This window comes from Diuraphis noxia, unplaced genomic scaffold (assembly GCF_037042655.1).
Source record: "Diuraphis noxia isolate RWA-SAM2 unplaced genomic scaffold, SU_Dnox_SAM2 contig0002, whole genome shotgun sequence".
In the NCBI taxonomy this organism is placed as follows: domain Eukaryota; kingdom Metazoa; phylum Arthropoda; class Insecta; order Hemiptera; family Aphididae; genus Diuraphis; species Diuraphis noxia.
Window position 1 is genome coordinate 28,948,002 of NW_028301712.1, and position 21,987 is coordinate 28,969,988.

General features: G+C 25.1%; 1 protein-coding gene across 2 annotated transcripts in view; it reads right to left on the reverse strand.

Annotated features, from left to right (window-relative positions):
- The window catches only part of LOC149058310 (uncharacterized), a 71,966-nt gene extending 53,260 nt beyond the window's left edge, over window positions 1-18,706 (reverse strand). Inside the window, exons 1-2 of one of the 2 annotated variants that reach the window (XM_089221332.1) lie at window positions 18,425-18,706; window positions 17,555-17,647 (exon numbers count right to left, since the gene is read on the reverse strand). Coding sequence is in view for 1 of the 2 variants with exons in the window: in XM_089221330.1 (XP_089077456.1) it covers window positions 18,425-18,436 (12 nt within the window). In the remaining variant the exon portion in view is untranslated. The remainder of the gene's footprint in view (window positions 1-17,554; window positions 17,648-18,424) is intronic. The other variant, XM_089221330.1, reaches the window with a different exon arrangement.
- Between the last annotated feature and the right edge of the window lie 3,281 nt (window positions 18,707-21,987).

Consider the following 21,987-nt stretch of genomic DNA (forward strand, 5'->3'; position numbering starts at 1 on the left):
TTCCGTACATAATTCCAGAATTTGGTAGGGTTGGATGTAAGACTAGTTAGAGTGTTATGTATATTATGCTCTTTGAGAGATTTTTTTGAAGCCGATTTGCATTGAGCTCATAAATTGGAAAAGTTATAATAGTCGACTTGAGATCCAGAAGTTTTATACTTTGTATGGGCCACTTTTTTTTTAATTATAAGAGATTTAAGTTTACTTGGTACCTAATGGTGAAAGTTAGAAAGACTTTAATTGGTACATATTTATATTAATAATATATATAAATTATAAACTTAAAATAATATTTTGTAGGTAAGCATCAGCTTGGTTAACTGACATTTCACTGAAAATTGTATCTCAATCAAATCCACGCGTATATCAGATTCAATCCTCCCATATGCCCTAATCAACTGGAAGTGGACAGTTCATTGAAAAAGCTGGATCTGGATGGTGGGTGTCGCATGGGATAATAGAGTCTAAGACAGGTTCATTACTTAAACGGGAGCTTGAAAACACAAGGTCAAGAAGAGCACCATTTTGCTTTCTGATTTCATTGTTTTGAGCTAAGCTTAGTAGTGCGTATTGGTGACCTATTACTCTTACTTTGTCACTAAATACCAAACTTTCATCATTATTATACCTATTGACACCTGAAAAATTAAAATCTTCACATACAATGACTATATCATATACGCAAGACTGATATATAATATCAATTTCCTTATCATGGTTCTCGTATACTTTAACATTTGCCGATGGAGACATATAAAGACCTGCTATAAGTACACTATCCTTATTTGATAATAAAAATTTCACAAAAACTTGTTCAACATTATCATATATAGACCTTTATTAGTCTTAAGGATTTTTTAACAGCTATAAGTACCCCACCTCCACGTACTTTAGTACTGTTTGTCTTATTTCTTTCAAATCTGAAAACTAAATATTCACTTGAAAAATATTCAGCACTCGATATTTCCTGCGAAAGCCAGGTTCGGTAAGCACAAAAATATCATATTAAATTAATATTAAATTGGAGGTGAAATTATAAATTTTAGTTCGGAGACCACGTACATTTTGATAATATATTTTTACATATATTTTTTGTAATATAATATCGTTGAGACCATTCGTTGCGATTTTCTTCACCAAATGGTTATTACCTGTATATATCTACTATATTGTTTATTTTATGAAAATAATATACTGTCTGAAGCTTATCGACGCGAGTCCTACAGTGCAATAACGTCTCGTTGATATTTTTTCCACAGTATAATATATTTATTTGTGTTTATTCAATAGAAAAATAACTCTCAGGATTGTAGCCAATGAGATTTCATTTTCTTTTTACAAAATAGTTTTCATTATTAGTGTGGTGTATAGACATTCTTTTTATATAATATGAAAAATACAATAAAAAATTAAATTATAAAAATTAAAAAAAAAACAGTACTAATTGAAGTAACAAATTTACACGATTTTTCATGATATTTATTTATTCAATCCGATTCACGGAAGGAAGGGTGATATGTTAAGTATTGAAAGCTCTGATCATATAAGCTTTCAAATATGTCCTCTGATAAATGTATGGTTTTGGTTCATTATATTATTCTGTATTGTAATTTGCATAATTGCATCACATACTTAGATACCATGTAATTCAATTTTATTATTTATAGCTATTGCTAAATTTTTAACCATTTTATAATGATAATCTTTATTTTTTTAAGTATACTAATGTACTATTTAACTTAAGCGAATTTAAATTTATGAGATAATTATTATTTATTTTGACTTGGCTCTGTTTGCAATCATTATATATTCCATTTTTTTTTCAATCACAAGGCTATTTATTATACAGTTTTTTTTTTTTAAACTTAAAATTGATTAAATATTAAACCACTTATTTAATAATATATTATGTAAAACAAAATTTAATTCCATTAAGTAGATATTATAAAGAGTAGAAAAACCATAAAACAGAAGTTTCATTTTAAAAATAAATAAATTTGGTAACTGGTGTTTAGTAAGTAGTAACTTACACTTATAATGATGTTCTTCCTTGACCCTTGACAGTTACCTACTTTATTGTTTTTAAATTGTATTTGGCTTAATATTATTTTTATTCAGTAACATAAAATGTATTTACTTTTGAGGTTTATTCTCTATCAAATTAATATTCTTTAAGTAAAGTACTATGACCTTTTTCCAATTATATTAAAAGTTATTGTCATACAAAACACAAAGTAATTTATCGATCAACAGTTCAAACTAAAGTTACTCTCGATTTCGTGTAAAAATAAACAAAATAGATGTGTTCCCATATATTATGACGTAAAACATATATCTTATATAATACCTTTGTGACTGTAGTTCTGTACATTACATTGCAATAAAAGAATCGAAGGTACTAAAAAATATAATGTCTGAGCTTACTCTACGGAAAATATTAATGCAAACAACTACAACGTGAACCACTGAACAAACTTTAACATTTTTTGTTTTATAAATAACAATACGTAATTTATTATACATTTTAAATAAACGAAATGGTTTATAATAAATGTGGGTTTATTGGGTTTAACTATAATCGAGTTAACTTTTTTGTACGAGCAGTACCTACTAGATTAAAAACATTAATATTATATATTTATGGATCTGAATTAAAGATAAAAGAGTAAAAGTGTATTATTTTACCTTCAAAAAGCCGTGAGCGGGTTTTAAAGACAAAGAGATGCAATAGAAATTTCACATTTTCAGATTTCTATACAATTTCGTCGGCTCTGAACGAGTCTAATAGAAACTGTTTTACAAAATTTGTTGTATGCACTTGCAACGAACATGAAATTAAAATTAACGAATGGTATAATATAAATATGACAGTGTGTACACGCATGTCACATAAACGTTGGGTTATCTTTGAACACGAACTATAGCTGTGTTATTCAGAGTTCACTACTTCAGAGTAATTTATATATATATATTGTAAGAACTCCACACAACCATCATTGTAGCAATCTATATTCATTAAATTATACGAAAACGCTATATCACCAACCGCAACGAGAATTTCTAGTTTTATGTCCAAACAAGTCGTTGTTTGTGCTATTGTTAATCTTGTAAATGTTTGTCTTTTCATGTGTTTCGTGTACAGGGTGAAAGGGTGTTTCACAATGTTTGTTCCTGCCCACCTTATACTTACTTACCTACCTACCAGAATTTTAAAACTTATATAATTATAATATTATTTGTATATTCATTAATGACATTAAAAAAGTTATACATATAACTTGCAAGATAATTTTCATAAATTATTAGTTACTAAATTGAAAATATATAATTATAAAATAACAGGATATAAAAAAATTAATATATTTTTTTTAAATTCCATGTTAAGGTCAACTAAAGAAAAAAATATTAATTAACTATTGAAATATCTATTGACATCTAGTGAGATAATTTTCTATATACATATTTAGAATAAAATATAGTCATTACTCCGAGAGTCATGATTATATAGGAAAGACATAAAAATTATGACGAACAATTGTATTATAACTTATTCTTATAAATTTAAAATCAAAAGATAAAATTACTCATTTACTGAGTGTTATTTTTTAACTGTGAAAATTTATTATATCGTAAAAAGAATTTGTACCTAACAATTTTTTTTAAATAATTCAAAATCTTTACAACACGACATTAGTGGAAAAAGTTTTTATTTTTTAAATGATAATGATAATTTTTTTTATCTCATATTCTGGAGCAAGATATTTGTCACAGTTATTTCGATGAATAAAACTATAAAACTTAAAAAAATATATAGTAATTTTTTTTTTAAATTGTTTTATAATAAACTCTAGCAATAAATAGCATGCAGAAAAATATAGCGAAATTCATTAAAGTTGAAAAAAAATTCTTTTTATATTAAATAATTAATATACGAAATCTACCTTCAGGTTGGAAACGACAAGATTTCATGAACTTCCTTCCATTTTAATGAACAATTAGGTACAATAAAAATGTATAAAATAATTTTTAGTTCTATATTAAATAGTGTTAGTATATTCAATAATGAATAAGTACATTTTTAAGTAGTACAAGATAATGGAAATTAAAAGTTTAGGTTTTATGCTGTAGCCACAAAAATTAAGTTTTTATGAAAATATAACTAATTTATAAGGTTTTAAGTGGAGTAAAAACAATGAACAGTTTTGTGATGTTTTATTCTGAAACACTTTTATTACAGTGTTTTTAGCAGGTATTTTTCAGATTAGAGTAAAATTATTATTTTACGGACATGTATCAATTTTAATTAGTATGAAACCTATTCATAAGAATACAATCAAACACTTTTAGTTTCTATGTTTTAATGTACTTATTACTTATTAGTCAAACAAGTGAATATGATCCATAATTCGTGACGCTTCCTAGTATTATAACTTATAAGTATAACTAATACTGTGCAATATGAACAATGAGCAACAATTCTAGTTACCGTTTGTGAATTTTATGTTATATATTAAGCTTAAAAACAGTAATTGGCATGTTTCGAAAATAATTTTTTATGAGGTTTTTTTTAACTGTTTCATTAATTTTGTAGCATATAAATTCAAAGCTTTCGGATTGAATTTTGTTTTTACTAATCTAATAATTATTTTTTAACTAAAATTTCATGATTTCTGGCATCCTCGCAATCTTTATGAAAATACTTTTAAGTTTTCAAAGTATAAGTATGTACCACTGTGTTAAATTTTCATTAAATTAATAAAAATAGTACATGAAACCAAAATATCTGCGATTTTACGTAGCTGAAAAAATATTTTCGGAAAAAGTACATCATTTTAAATATTCAACACGTTTATGATTTGCTTATTTGATAAATCTATTTTTTCTCTACAAAAAAATGTAAGTTTATATGTGATAAAACACGTCAGCTTAATAAACATAATTCATGGTTATAGACGGTCCATTTAACAGTGGCAAACTCGTGGAGAAGGTCTGCTTTTTATTATATTATACAATTATTATTAAATAACTGCAATATTTTATATAGTTAGTCATCATTATTTGTTATTTTTCTCGAGTTTAATTTATTGTCCCATTATTTGTAAATTATATATTCATTTAATATAAAATATTTAAATAATATAGAGTAGGTATAAAAAATTTAAATATGTTTTTTTTTTTTTTAAATATAACAGTGTTAAATTTCCGATTGTCCAATCAGAAAAAAACACAATATTATACCATAAACCCTTGAATTAATAGATTTTCAGGCCTATCTAGGATGTAAAACTAATTTACATAAAATATAATTGAATTTATGAGTATTTCACTTACTATTATAAAACCGTAAGACGTATATAAAAAAATATACCTATATAATAAATAAAAATAAAATATTTATTAAATCGTAATCTTTATTGATACGTGATGTATTATATGTGTTATATGTATTATATATAGGTATTATATGTGTATGTACACCGTACACATATATACCTTTCTACCTACCTAAGTTAATATGCTATATGCATATTATTATTATTATTAGGCAATCTCGTATAAGGATATCTATACTCTGTTGAACAACATCAGCCCTGTAAATCCATGGATTATTGTTTTAAGTACGAATATAATACCAAGATCCAACATGTTATCTTATATTACAATGTTTACATTACACGGACAACTTGGTTCTAACGTACCAATGTATCATATCGTTTCCACTCGGATATGTTAAAGACAGATCAACAATAGATCGTTTGACTGTATATATGTTAAATTTGAATTCATTAGTAAGCAGCAATGTATACCATAAACGATTGTGATCGAATACGATCTGTCAGCGTATATTGCCAATTATAAATGCCAAGAATAATATTTTATGATATTAATATTTCTATTATAATTATTGATTTTATAATTATTAGTAAAACAGTAAGTTGAATTAATTGTTGCCAATAATTATGATAGAAATAAATTTGAAAATAACATTGTGTGGCATTATCTGTGTAATTTTAATGAAATAAAATTTCTATTACAAAAGTAGGTATATGAGGAACTTAATTTTTAATTTTCTTAGTTTTATGAGCAACAAGTAACTTAGATGACTATATAAATTCAATTTCATATAAAAAAAATATACGTATACTGGTAACTATATTCAGCAGTAATAAGTTCTACCCGACTGGGCTGATTGTGGAATCTTGTATATATTACATTATTTTTCAAGCATTTAACCTAACAAACAATTTTATTTATCGATATTTATAGAAAAACATACTAAAAACAATAAAAGTCGTAAAATTTCAATATATACCTTGAGATAAAAATATTTTGAAAACGTTATTATGTTTTTTATAACGCTAGTATAAACATTATTGGCTGAAAATTTCAAGTATTTGTGGTAATTCGTTTTTGAGTTACACTAAAAAACAGTAAAAATTCCTTATTTTTTTTTTGTTTATCCCGATTTTTCCAAAAATTCTAGAAAATTTCAATGTTGACCTCTTAAAAGTATCAATAGTTAGATCCAATTTCATAACAGAAACAATTCGCAAAGTTTAAAATTGAAGCATTGTTTCTACTATATTAATCGCGTACACAAAAAAAAAAACACTTATCATTGTAAAATCAATATAGAATGAATATAATAGATTAGAAATCAAAAATCGAAAGAGAAATATAGCAATTGGGTTTAATAAGATCACCTTAAGGTAGTATACATTTTTTGAGTAGGAAGTAAAAATACTTCATTTTTGTACAAAGGAAAAAATGCAAATACGAGGATTTAAAAAGTAATCGAAAATATAATTTATAAATAAATCTCTCATCTGGGTGTATAAATGAATAAAATATGCATACAAGAAAAATAAATAAATAATAAGACTGAAAAAGTAATTTCATTCTTGATTTTTTTTTTCTTATATAAGCATTCCATAATTTTTAAAATCAGGTAGATGAAAAGCGTATACAAGTACTTTTATGAGTACCTGCATGTAGTAAGTTTACATTTGAATTTAAAATTGTATTTATATCATTATTTAATTGAAAAACATTTTTATAGTAATATAGGAGATATGATGGGATCTAATAAGAATTGACTGCAGATTTCTTATCGGTAAACTTCATCTATATAAGTTACAGTTACTCACTTTCACACATACTCACAAGTTCGCTGCAATGAGAGGATATTATACAAAATGATAAGGACCATGGTATAAAATATTTAGATTTTTTTAATAATTTAAAGAATGTCGATACAAACTAATGCTTTTAAATTTTTCATATAAGAAATACCTTGTGCAAAATTATTGAACACAAGATTTTTTTTTTTCACATTTTGATAATTTGATGTATTAATTTAAATTGGTATTCTTATGGATAATATTTCAATATTTTTTAACTACAGTGCACTATATCTACTGTTAATAATTCATCGTTATAGGTGTTATCTTTAGGGCGGGTAATAACTAATAAGAGCTATGATGATTGGAAAATTGAATTAATTTTTTAATGTTCTATAGATTAAAAAAATTGTCCGAGTAAAAAAAGTATTTGTTTAAATATGTATAATATATCTGATTTTATGGAAAAAGAAAATTCATATCGATTCAGGACTTCACTAAAATTATTTGAAAAAGTCAATGTACTTTAAAATATTGGGTTCCTAGGTAAGAATTATGTACAAAAAATTTCATTTATAATTCAAAAATTATATGAATTATTTTTAGAGCATAAAATGGTAGCGAGCATGCTTTGTATACCACCCTGTTTCCATTTACGTGGGAACTCATTTATATGTCAGTACTCAGTGTGCACCTATTTTTTTAATAATAAAGTTTCAATCTAATTAGATTTTAGGACAAAAAAATGCCATAAATAATTGAGTTTTAGTAGTTGATTACTGGAAAAAGCTTTGTTTTACAATTTTAAATACAAACAATACGAATAGTTGTGTATACAATATACATTATACATGATAATATAAAAAATTCATTTAGGTATATTTTATAATGTATATTGTATATATAAATTGACAAAAATTAACTTCTGAAAATGTATTTAGTTTTATTATCATTTCATATTTATATTATATTTAAAGATATTTCAATATTAATAATGAGATGAACAATCAATAAAAATTTAAAATTTGGCTGCATAGAGTTTGGTTTTTTGCAATATATTAATTTGTTTTTGTTGAACAAATTTATACTTCTTGTTTAAATTAAATGTTACTAAGTCGTTATAGAAGTTTTAAACAATTTATATTTCACTAATGAATTCATACAACTATATTGAATGATTGAATTCTGAATTTTATTGTTGGTAGTTATTTGTGTAAAATATAAAATGTTATTATACAATTTATGTTCAGTACACATTAACTTTGAATACGTCCTTTGAAAGATAAGAGGACATATTATACCGAACTGTCAACTGAATTTAAATCATGATTTCGAGTAATACTATATCGTCTATATATCATTGTAACGAATAAATGAGGCATATTCAAAATGAGATTGTGCTACTAAAAGGATAAATACACTAGTTCTAAGACGTCTCTGTAGAATAATTCTTGGCAGTATCGTTAAAAAAATTTTTGGGGCTGTTTAATAACAAAAGTAAAAAAATGTTTATGGAAAAATAGAAAATCTGTAAGAAACCAATAAATTCCTCACTTCGTGTAGAAGTATAAAAATTTTCATTTCGCGCCCATTGATAGAATAAAAATAAAGTCTAAAACAATTAATATAATATGTAAAATATATGTTTAAATCAACTATATATAAGTATATATATACCTATATATTACAAACAATGTAAACAGGATAATAATGTACACAATGTAAAACGAATTGTCGTAGTACGATATATTATGATATTATTTTTAATTAATGATATGTTTAGTGACTACTGGTTTAACATTAATTTATACTATAATATCAACTTACTTAATTATTGATTAAAACATAATACCTAAGTATTTATAATTTATATATATATATTTATGAACCTGGATTTATCGAATGGATCATTATATTCATTAACAAATCAATGATACTTCTAAACCATTTTAGTATTTAATACAAATATGTCTAAATGACTAAATCAAGATTAAAAACAAATAATTTAGACCAATTATTTGTCTTATTTAGGTATGCTATAAATATGTATCACTAAAGTAGTAAAGTCTAAAATTACGAGTTTTCAAGTATCTAAGATTCTTAATATTACAACATACTAGTTATTTTAATATAATATCTATTTTCTAGTTTATATGTTGGCAGTTTAGATGACGTCATCGTGCTTTTAATAATCTTTAAACATTTTTAATCGTTCCATACTGATATTCAATTTGATATTTGGCTTAAATGCATTACCCATCACGTGTTTTTCACCCATTGATTAGTGTCACTTGTTTGTGTTTATAAAATAATGCACAATATACATGTTATATATGTTATACAAACATATGCAAATATTTACTAAGTATTTAATTATAATCACGAATGTTATCCCTTCAGATATTTTCTATGAAATAAAACTCACAATCAATAAATAATAATCCTGGCCCCTTTAATAATAGTTGTAAGCACTAACTATAATAAGTAATAACTATTTGGAGAGAACAAAACAAACATTAATATCATCGATAGATATGGAAAATATATATTTAAAAACTTCATATTTTAAAAATATATGATAAATTAATTTTCCAAATATCCATGACTGAAATTCACAGTGAAAATTAAATATAAAACCATACAAAAATCTATGCATCTCGTCAGTCAATTAACACTCATATACGATTCTATCAATAACATTTTCTTTTTCCTCTTTCATTTCACCTTTTTCTCACTACTATTTCAGGTCAGCTACTCTTTCCCTTTACATCTATATATTAGACGAAATCCTTCACCCCTTATTTACTTAATTTATCTTCCAAAATATAAAAATATTTAAATATATAAATTGCATAATATAATATATATATATATATATATATGCAGCATATTATAATAATATCATAATTTGTTTTAATAGAGCGTTAGTTGTTACACATCAAATAGGCCAACGTTAACTAATTTAATGAATAGATAGATATAATGAGTGTGTCAGACATCATCATTGATGTGGTGGTGTAATTTTCAGTATCAATTAAACCTTCACTAGTTCAGCGTCGTCTACCATTATGGTATAATATGTTGTGTTATATGATCGTTTTATGGACGCGCGTCAGGCGAACGTGAGGCAATTCTTAATTATTATCCAAAATATACTATATGCATCGTGTTTTTTGATGAGATTCAAAAGCTAATAAAATAAAAATGTATGAAAGTTTCATGGTTTTCGAATCACTGCTCAATTTCTAAGTCTTGGAATTTTCTTCAAATTCTAGTTTAAAATAATATTCACTTATTACATTATCATATTCCTTTCTCGATATTCTATAGGCTGTATTGTGTATAAAAACGATTCCCATTTGTTAGAATTTTATTTTCATGCATTAGCACCTCTCATAAAAAATCTCAATCAACCACTGTCGCCAATAGTTATTTTATTTTTATGGCTCCTCAAATAAAAATAATATTCTCAGTAGATCTTTATCAAAAAGTTTGGTCACCCTTGTTGTATACTGTTTCCTACATATTCTTCTTATTTTACTACCTATGTAAGTTTACACAGGCTCAATATTCCAGGTCCATTATTTTCTCTATAACATATTCACTTCGAATAAATCAACTCAAAATAAATTAAAATATTCTACACCAAGTATTGAACTATGTCAAACGCGTTGACTTCAATCTTTTTTTATGGCTCACGGTCAACAGAATCGTTGGAAAATCAAATAAAAGTAAAGAGCAACAATAATTTAAAAAAAAAAAATAATAAACAATTTATATTTCGTGCGTGCAAGTATGCAACTAAATTTATGTTAGATCAGAGAGAAATATAATTTGGTATTCACATTATAATATTATATATTATGTTACCTACGTAGTGGCTATGCTGCACTTTGCCTGCGAAATGTGTGTAAAATGTTTTCTTTGATACCATTTTTGTGCGGCCCGCATAGTATTCTATTATTTCTATTCAATATTTTTGACCCATATAATACTTACATCTGATTTTTGATATGTCTGCTCTACACTTATTATGAAACTAAATCAACATTTTTCAATTTGAATTGTATAAATTGTAATTGGAAATCTCAAGTAAAAAAAAAAAAAAAAAATGGATATTAAAAATTAAACCCGTCCTACTTTATGAGTGATTATGAACGAAATTTTTTTGTTTAACTATTATAGGAAATATATATAATTTATCAAACCAAAGATTTCGTGTTATCCTTATAAAGGCAGCTCACAGCCAACTAATATAATTGTGCATCGAACATATTATTAATTTGATATTTTTTTAATTACAAATTTACAACAAAATAATTCCATAACCAAATTCCGAGCGTAAAACTCAATAAGTATTGATTTTAAAAGTGTAAGTTTAGAATCTAAACCTGTATACAGAGTATATAAGCCATTGTTTTTGGATTTTCTTAACTCTGAAGGCTGGAATTATTATTGTGACACCACTTTAAAATCAATTTATTACATGTGTATACATTTATAAAGCGTGACAACCAATGAGATATAGAACATATAAAATCGCGAAGTAAAAGATGCAATACCTAAAGAAATAAGAGAAATACATGATCTACTGCCTGCATGGGGGAAGATGGATGTCTGTAAACTTGAAAGAAATAATAAATCATTCTATTAGAAAAAACAATTCTGTGTATAGTTAAGCTTATCTACTAAAAAAATCTAATTTTCTTGTTTTTTATTTTAAATAAGATAAAATATAAAGCGCGTGATTGAGATGTATTTTTGATACTCACTTCAAGGAAGTAAGTTGTGTCTGGAGTACTTTCTCGTATAAGTAAAGAGACTATAATTATTAATTTAAACCCATTAATGGTATACAACTGAACAAATAAATAAAATATTACAACTTAGAACTGTTAACTCATCATAAACATTATTATTGGGAAATAAATTTGTCATGGGAATTGAATAGTACCTACTCCTTCACATAAAGTAATAAGGTAATGGATTTTCCATTTTCCTGTCACTTCAAATTAGTTAATTCACCTGGGACATCATTTATGAACTATTAACGTGAAAAATGGGCTACAAAACTGTAACTATACGACAAAAGTTTAATGGTCGAAGTTGAACATTTGAAGCTTTAATAAAGTACCAATTTTAGTGTACAACAAGCACCGATTTCCAAATTGTATTAATATTTAAATATTTTTAATAAAAATAAAAAACTACTTTTATAAACCGTTCTGTTAATTTTAGTATTAAAGAATTCAATATCAATATTTTTTTAAATCAAATTTTAACTATTAATTTAGAATAAGTAATAATTATAATTTCAATTATTTGTGTGGAGGAAAAATAATGAAAATATTTTTTGTCATTCACTTTTTTTTTTTTACTCAGAAATTTTAAAACTATATTTTTAAATTACCATATTGTGTGTCTAATTATTTTCAATCGCTAAAGAAAGATTTATATGACTTTTAGGATATTTATTCTACATAAATACTGCTAGCGATTCTGAGTAAAATAAAAAAAAAACTAAAAAGTATAATATACTATTGTTAACATCCAAACCAATATAATATAGTTTATGAAGCTTCCTAGTTTCCCTTGTAAATCTAAAATTAAGAGAACGATAGGATCTTCAATCGTATTTTATAGGTAAGATTTATTTGGACACCGATTAAAATATAGCCATTATAGGTTTTAATTTTTAAAACCTATAATAACTTGTATCAAACATTTATCTATATCTAAACGTTATTATTATGATTTAAGATTTTAAATGGAGCGATGATGTATTAATTTTACATTAATCAGTGTTTTTTAAATTTCAATTGTAATTTTATTCCGGAAAATAAAGATTATTACATTTACCTACATATAATTATTATTTAAATCTGAACACAAAAATCAAATCGTACTAATAATATGTATATTTCTCCATTTCTTTTACGGCGTACGAATTGATAGATGACTGTAATACTACCCATACTTGGCATTTTAATGTAATACATTGTAGAAAAATAAAAAAACATACTACTATCCACGAAAAAAATTTAACCCAAACGAGGTTAGAAGGAGTATACATAAAATAGTAGGTACTACCGTACTCAATGTCATTATAGTTTGTCATTTCTTTAGTAAAAATTCTAAAATAGTCAATATATTAAAAAGAACTGAATGTGTATAATATGTTACTTAATTTTAGTTAATAATAAAATGTATTCAAATGGTTATAATCACGTATCGACTTTTCATAAGTTTTAAGTATTAATTTGGTTTTTCATAATTCATTTAATCCTAGGTACTTTAAGTGTTAATAGTCATTAACATTAATACTGTTGATATACAAATCACCATCTTGCAAGTATAGTCTCTAAGCCGTTATTATTATAATAGGTATATCTTATCCTCCAGACAATAATATCAATTGTTTTTTTAAGCTAATGATTACTTTTGTCTTTGAGAATATTATAATTTACAACTTATTTGATTTGAGATTTCATATTATATGTCTATAACCGATTATCATTATTGAAAATAAATTATTATAAATGTATTTTTTTTAACTTAGAAAACATAATATTTTAGATTCTGAGCGGAGCGATGAATGTATTGATTTTACCACGATGTGTGTTTTTTTTTTTTTTTTTTTTTTTTGTGTCTATCATCACGTTTTGGGGCAGTAAAAATGCTTCGATTTTTGACTTCAGTACCTCGTTCGATCAGAAAGCGAATCTAGTTGGTACCTTGGGTGGTCAAAAGTGAAAAATTCTTAATACTTTTCTAAATAATCGAGAAAAACAAACTAAAAACTAAGGAAAAAACGGGAAATTTTACGCACACTCATTTTTCGACAAAATCGATTTTGGTTTTTGATGTAATTTAAAAAAAATTCACCATAGATACATGAAATTTTCACCGAATCTTTATATAAGTATATTCTATCCACCGTGCAATTTTCAAAAATTTTCGACTTAAGTTGAACTATTCATAGGCATTTGAAATTTTCGATCATTATTAGTTTTTTTTAAATTAATATTGATAAAAATGTATTTGTTAGACAGAAAAGCTTAAAAATTTAATACAAGGTTCTTAACATATTGTTACAATAGCAGTTGAAAAATAAAATAAATTCTTCGTCACAATTCTTTTTTATAAGCATTCAAAGTTTGAATTTTGACAAAATACGTAAAAATCACGAAAATTCTCAAATTGTTTTAAGCTAGAAATTCATAAAAAATTTTATTTTTAAATCTTAGATTTAAAAATTTAATACAAGATTCCTTACAAGTTTTTCAATCTTTATCACAAATAAAATGTCCACCGGAAATTCAAATTAAATTTTTATGAGCATTTGAAATTTAAATTTTTACAACATTGGATTTTCACTTTTAGCGATTTCCTTATTTTGGTGTAACTCTAAAACAAATGACCGCAGATACTTGAAATTTTGACTGAATATTTATATAGACATTTTCTATATTTGATAAATATTTGTTTTGAGCTGTTTACCGACATTGTAATTTTTCAACTTTTTTGGTTTTTTTTTCTATAAATATTGATAAAAATGTATTTGTTGGGTAGAAATGCTTGAAATTTAATACAAGGCTTCTAACACATTGTAACAAAAGCAGTTAAAGAATATTAAAAATACATAGGCACGATTGATTTTATAAGCATTTAAAGTTCAAATTTTGACTAAATACGTAAAAATTACGGCAATAATGTTCAAATTATCTTAGATAGAAATTCATTAATGTTTTTCTTTTTAATTCTAAGATTTGAAAATTTAATACAAGGCTCCTAAAACAGTTTTACAATAGCAGTTGAAAAATAAAAGAAATAGATAGTCACAATTTTATTTTACGAGCATTCAAAGTTTGAATTTTGACAACATACGTAAAAATCACGAAAATTCATAAATTATTTTATGCTAGAAATTCATAAAAAATTTTCCTTTTATATCTAAGATTTTAAAATTTAATACAAGGCTCCTAACATATTTTTACAATAGCAGTTAAAAAATAAAAGAAATAGATAGTCACAATTTTATTTTATAAGCATTTAAATTTCAAATTTTGACTAAATACATTAAAATTACGGAAATGTTCAAATTATCATAGATAGAAATTCATAAAAGTTTTTTTTTTAAGTTCTAAGATTTGAAAATTTAATACAAGGCTCCTAACATATTTTTACAATAGCAGTTGAAAAATAAAAGAAACACATAGTCACAATTTTTTTTTATAAGCATTCAAAGTTTGAATTTTGACAACACGTGTAAAAATCACGAAAATCACGAAAATTCGCAAATTATTTTTTACTAGAAATTCATAAAAAATTTTCTTTTTAAATCTAAGATTTGAAATTTTTTAATAATCTATAATATATTCTAGACAGATAAACCGTCTTCGCTCAGAATCGTTTTTCGTATAGAATGATATAATATCATTGGATTTAAATTTAATTCCATCCATTACAGTAACCCACTTGTAACCTACTGTACAGCAGAGCGAAATCCACTTTCCCGCTTTTTTTTTTTTTTTGTGTCTATCATCACGTTTTGGGGCAGTAAAAGTGCTTCGATCTTTGACTTCAGTACCTCTTAACCCCTTTGACTTACCCGCCTTTTTTTACTTATATTATTAAATATTAATATTATAAAATAATTTATTTAATTTCTATAGAGAATATTATCGTATAACCAGTATACCATTTCCAATTAATTTGAAAACCACATAAAATGTTATGTTAACATACCTTTGTCCTTTATAAAGTGTAATATGTATTATACAATTATATTATATTTCATACGTGTCTTTTTCTAGAAAATGTTTGTAATAGAAGTTAAATTTCCATATTATAAATTATTAAATTGTCAACCTAAACTACATAATACCTATTCTATTCATTTTATTCCCTCGCTATGAATAATATTACAATAAATTGAACAAATAGATTTAAACGATTACAGTGTTACATAAATGATATCATTCTTAAATTTTAATATTTTTGTATATCTGCAGGTGTATATGACAAATTAATATTTAAAAAAAAAGTTTAGGGGCATAATTTCTATATTATTTAGGCCCCGATTGAAATTAGGGTTTTGTGCACCCGCTGCGGGTAAACACATTGATACGCTACCTGCCTACCTAATTAGTGTTCCTCTTTTTTTTTTCATCTAATTATATATATAAATATCCATTAAAAAATGCATGTTAAATAGCAAAATCGCCAAAAACTGATTTATTCAAAAAATTTGCTACCATTAAATAGAATGATCCTTTACATCGTATGCGCTACTATAATATGATATTAATATATTATTATAATCCTGTAGTAATATGTATAACCTACTCAAAAACACTATTTATATTTTATAAACATCATTCTTCTACACAATAAATGACATATAAAGTTCCATAATCCAGTCAACAGTCAGATAACTTAGGTCCATTTTGCATGCCTTGCGTTATCCTATACTTAATAATGAAACCTTTAAAGGCTTTAGGCTATAAGATAAAACAATTTCAGATCTCGAACAAAATAAGGAATGAAGAATTTATTTTATATTTGTTTAACAAACTCCTCACTTTTTAATATTTATTTACAATCATTAATGCGCATCGCAGTTAATTCAATTTCATCAATCGTATTAAATATAAAACGAGCATTAGTCTAATACCCGAATCAACTTGATCTAATACATATAGGTATTAACAATTGCATATATACGCAGACAATTGTAAACGATGTTTTTTTCGAACAACATATGCTCACAGATATATTATAATTTAAAAAAATTACAATCATGATTTACAATACAAATTAATTACGATTGTATATCAAGTTCTAAAGTATCTTATTATTTTTATGTTATGTCGTATACCTATTATATGTATATGAACTCATCAAATTATGTACAATCTGTAATCAGATAATTATTTAAAGCAATGATGAGCAATAGCGTTAAAAAAATAACTTCCGAGGTACGTAATATTTGATTTACTATTATAAAAAGTTATTTATCAAATTTAATTTAAAATACTGAAACTGTAATAATTGCGTTTGTCAATAATTTTCATAGATGTTTAAGAAATAATTTTTACAAATATTTATTGTATCTTCAAAATGTATTAAAATTTAAGAATAATAAAAAATAAGTATCTCACTAAGACCTATTCAAAATATCTAATATATTTTTATAATTTAGTTGACGACGCTCTATAACAATTATATATTTGATTTTAGTCTTTAAAAATTAAATTCATATAATACATGTATGGAGTTTAGAGATAACAGTTGAATAAATCACAAAAATGCAATATAAATCTACTGTAGGGATTAATTAATAGAAAAGTATATAATTTAATTTTATGTATATTAGTAAGTAATGCTTTAAGGTAAACAATAATAACTGGCAAATAAAAGTTGATACTTACACATATTTTCAGTTAAATCGTTAGTATTTGTTCACAAATTAAATCAATCTAGTCTAATTAAGTGTTCTCCAGTCCTCAATACTAGCTCCGGTCCTAGATACCATAGGAAAAAAAAAAAGTCTAATTAAGTGTTTCTTCAAGAAACAGAGGCCCAACATCTGAATATCGGAAAAAATGGCATACCGTGGAGAGGAAAATGGTCAATATGAAGCAGCCCTATCTTAAATTTTCAAAATATGTCGGGCCATGGCCCGACCTTAACATAGGGTTCGGCGCCACTGGTTTCTTGGAAACGCCAAAGTTTAAAAAAAAATTTTAATATTTTTTGATTTCAATCTGTTTTAATTTAATATACCTATAATGTTTTTATTTTTAATAAATTTCCTATTATTTTTACATTTAATTAATAAGAAGAATTCCAGGCATTGTTCTTTGAATATACACTATATTGATGTAGGTTATAATTAATTGAATATATTTTATGAATTTTGATTCGTAGTTAATTTTTTTTTACTAGCTTCTAAAATAACTATTATAGCTCAACAATTATACAACAATAGCAATTATGTAACGACTATAAAATAAAATTATAGCCGAAAACAAAATAAAGATAGAGTATTACATAGCATAACATACAATAAATTGATAGTTTGAACATCCGTAGTTATTAAACTCTTTAATTTCATATCTTCAAATTTATATTAATTATTTTGCTTTAACTCTTTGATAATATGCACTTTTTAAAATATTAAAATTTTTCAACTTGTAGTTAAAAAGTTTAATACAAATAATAACTAAACGACAGAGCAAGATGATTTATAAATCAAATATAATTAGTAATAATAATGATGAATATACAAATGTACTTACAAGATCATCCATGTTTTCACGTGGTAAATTTGGCGGGCAATTTTTAAAACTCAATAATAATCAACAGATAATTGTCTAGAGATTTAAACAAAAAGAAAAACATTATATTACACTTAATGTTATAAAATAAATCTTTGTATTGGTGGAAAATAAAAACCTAACCACCTCGAGCCAGATAATGCTGATTTATAAAAAAAAACGAAATATTATATTTTTGGACAAGTTTAAGCGGTCAACGCTCACCTTCGCGCTAACGGGACTGAGAGGAAAATGATACTGAAGGGCTTGCCGTCGGGTGCTCATCATACACCTACACGCACCCTCTCTGTTGCACTGTTCTTCCCTCAGATACCACCCCAACTTAAAAACCTACTAACATGAATTCCAACGATGAACATTATTTCATCATCTACAGCTTGAAAAGGTGAAAGAATTCCCTTGTCTAGTTGTTACTGTATCACACGGCTACATAATTCCTTTGGTCAAATAGTATGTAAAAAATATTTAATATGACACTATATTTAAATATCTATATACGTATAAACTATTGTTAACCATTGATTTAACAATGAATTACACAATAATGTGGTTTATCTACCTAACTAATATCCGTATTGGTATTGTTTATACATATACTATATAATGTTTCAGATATTGTAAAATATAAGCCAATTATCATCAAATCATTCATTAATCGTATAATATGTGTTATACGCATAAAATAAGTAACTGTTTTAATTTTTAATTTGATTACATATATTTTTATCACATTATTACAAGTTTTATTTTATCGTTTTTGTTATTTATACAGTAGTGTTCCCATAGGATATACTACATATACGTCGTATGCTCCATGTTTTTCACATCATGGTTGTAGGTATAGTCTTAAACAAATCATAAAAAAGAAGAAATACATAATTTGTTTTTAAATTTTAGTTCATTTTTGACTATGTATTCGAAATTTAAATAGTAGCTATATTAAATACTGTTTGATATTAATAAGGTTAATCGTAATTCGTAAAGCATAAATAAAAGTATAATAGATTTTTACTCAGCCTCCTCGTAAAGCGCAATAACAAACCACGGGTAATTTACCAATACGTACCTATACAGTTATACTACCGACACTCACAGAAATGTAAAAATAATAAATATTACAGAAAAATGAATCTTGCAACAATCGTTGTCGGTGGTATTTCCCGTAATCGTCGTCGTCGGGTCTTTTATTCTACTATGCATGTGTAGTTTTAATTTTTATAATTTTGTTTTGATATATTAAAATTGTAAAAATAATAATTTTTTTGGTTTTCAATTAAACCTCTCTTCAATACTTTAATTAGTTTAATCGTAAACATAAATATAAGGTAGATACAAGATACATATGGACCTGTACGAAATATATATGTATATTTATATTGTTATATATTAGATTGTATACGTAGGTATTAATTATATATTTATATAGTATAATATAATAATTTATTTATATATATATTATATATATATATATATATATATATATATATATATATATATATATATATATTTCAAATACGATTTAATAGAGGAAATAGGCCTCAACTATATAAAATTCACATTTTTCTAAAAAAACTACATATCTCCAAAACTCTATGCTTACATGGACAGGTACACCGATATTTATAATCATTACCCACTATAAAAACTAAAATAAGTATTAGTAAAAATCTCCGTCTCTCAAGCCGTCTCTCGAGTATCGTTCACTAAGTTACAAAGTAATCGATTTTGTTAAAAACGAATGTGCACTAAACTTAAAATTTTTTTTATTTTGCAGTTATTCAACTGTGGTCTGGGTTTTAAAACTATTGGTAAAATAAAAAACCTGTTTTACGTACAATCTGCATGTTTTCTACTTCCAATGAATGTGTGAATGCATATATACATATATACGAATATATATATGGACACTATTCGGGAGAAAAAACATGAAACTTTCAGAGCATTTTTAAAACCCCATAAAGGTTTTATCCAAAGAAAAAGAAATAAAATAAATCACATCACATCATTATTATACTTCCCAGACCATCAATATATTGGTATAGTTCAGACTTTCTCGATCCCTCTCTGGAATCTAAAATATCGGTATTACCAAAATATTTATCAATTATATATTATGTACTTGCATCAAACAGAATTTATGTAATAACATGTAGATGTTTCTAAAATATTCTCATGGTAAATATGAAAACGCCTGCAGCTAAGAAAAATGTTGATTTAAAATTGTAATTGAATTCTGGTGCGGATCCTAAAACAACTATACATACGATTTACAAGATAAGTATACCGCTCAGAGAAACAGAAAACTACCCTGGTAGGTATACAATCTCATAAATCATACCGTATAAATAGCAATTATGAATTCACTATAACACCGCTTTATGAAATTGTAATTCCAGGAACATTTGAATAGTCAAATGAATGGCTTACACTAATGTTCCCTATATACAGTGACTAAAATATTGTCTTGAATGAATTATACTTTATTCAACTCGTTAACAAATTACCTCCATCGAGGACGATACGACAACAATGTGATATCGGATATATTAAGGCTACCCCCCCCCCCCCCCCGGAATTAAAGTTGTAACTGTATATAGTAACTCTATAGTAGCCTTTATCATTAGCTAGATCGTTTGTTAGTTTCTATATATAGCCTACCCAGAAAATTATTTCTATATACGCCACTGCTCTGGACACTCATTATTTTAAAAAGTAAAAATGTTAGAACATTTTATTTTATGGTTTCTATTCGTTAAAAAAAAAATAAAAATTTGAATATTATATATAAATTTATCCTTAACATTTTTAAGGTTTTCACTTTCTAAACGACAACATACAGTTTTAATTTCATATTCCAAAACAGAATATTTTTTTAAAATATTTATCGATACATAAAAATCGAATTTAGGACGATTGGTTTATGAGTTATAATTTATAACTCACAAAACAATCGTTTAAAGACAGGATTTTGCATTAAATGTATGTTGCTGTTTTAAGCATCATATACAATATACAATATACAATAAACATGCAGTCAATGGGTGTGTCTGCATAAATCATGACTCAACCGATTAAATATCAAAATTTCATGCTGAATATTTTTGCATATTCTGACATAATTGCATGTTCTAAATATTTTTGTATATTTTAACATTTTACCTAACAGTTTTAAAAGGTGTTAAATAAAAAACAAAAAGATTATAGGTACGTAATGCGTCAAATATTTTACATTTCAAAGAATATTCGGACATAAAAAATGGTTCACTAAACGACCAAACTTCCAAATAGATTAGTTGGTTGCATTGCAAACGTGGTTTTACCTGTTTTGTCTAAACTTCTTGATTTAAGTTCTAATTTTAAATAAATTAAATGCGAAATATGATCTTGCAGGAAACATTAAAAAGCTTGAAAATTCTAATTTGTTACTTGTATACTCTTAAACGTTTTAAAAACAAGTAGAAAATTATGTCAATGGACTTCCTATAACCGCAAATAGTACAATAATTAAAACAAAATTTAAAAAT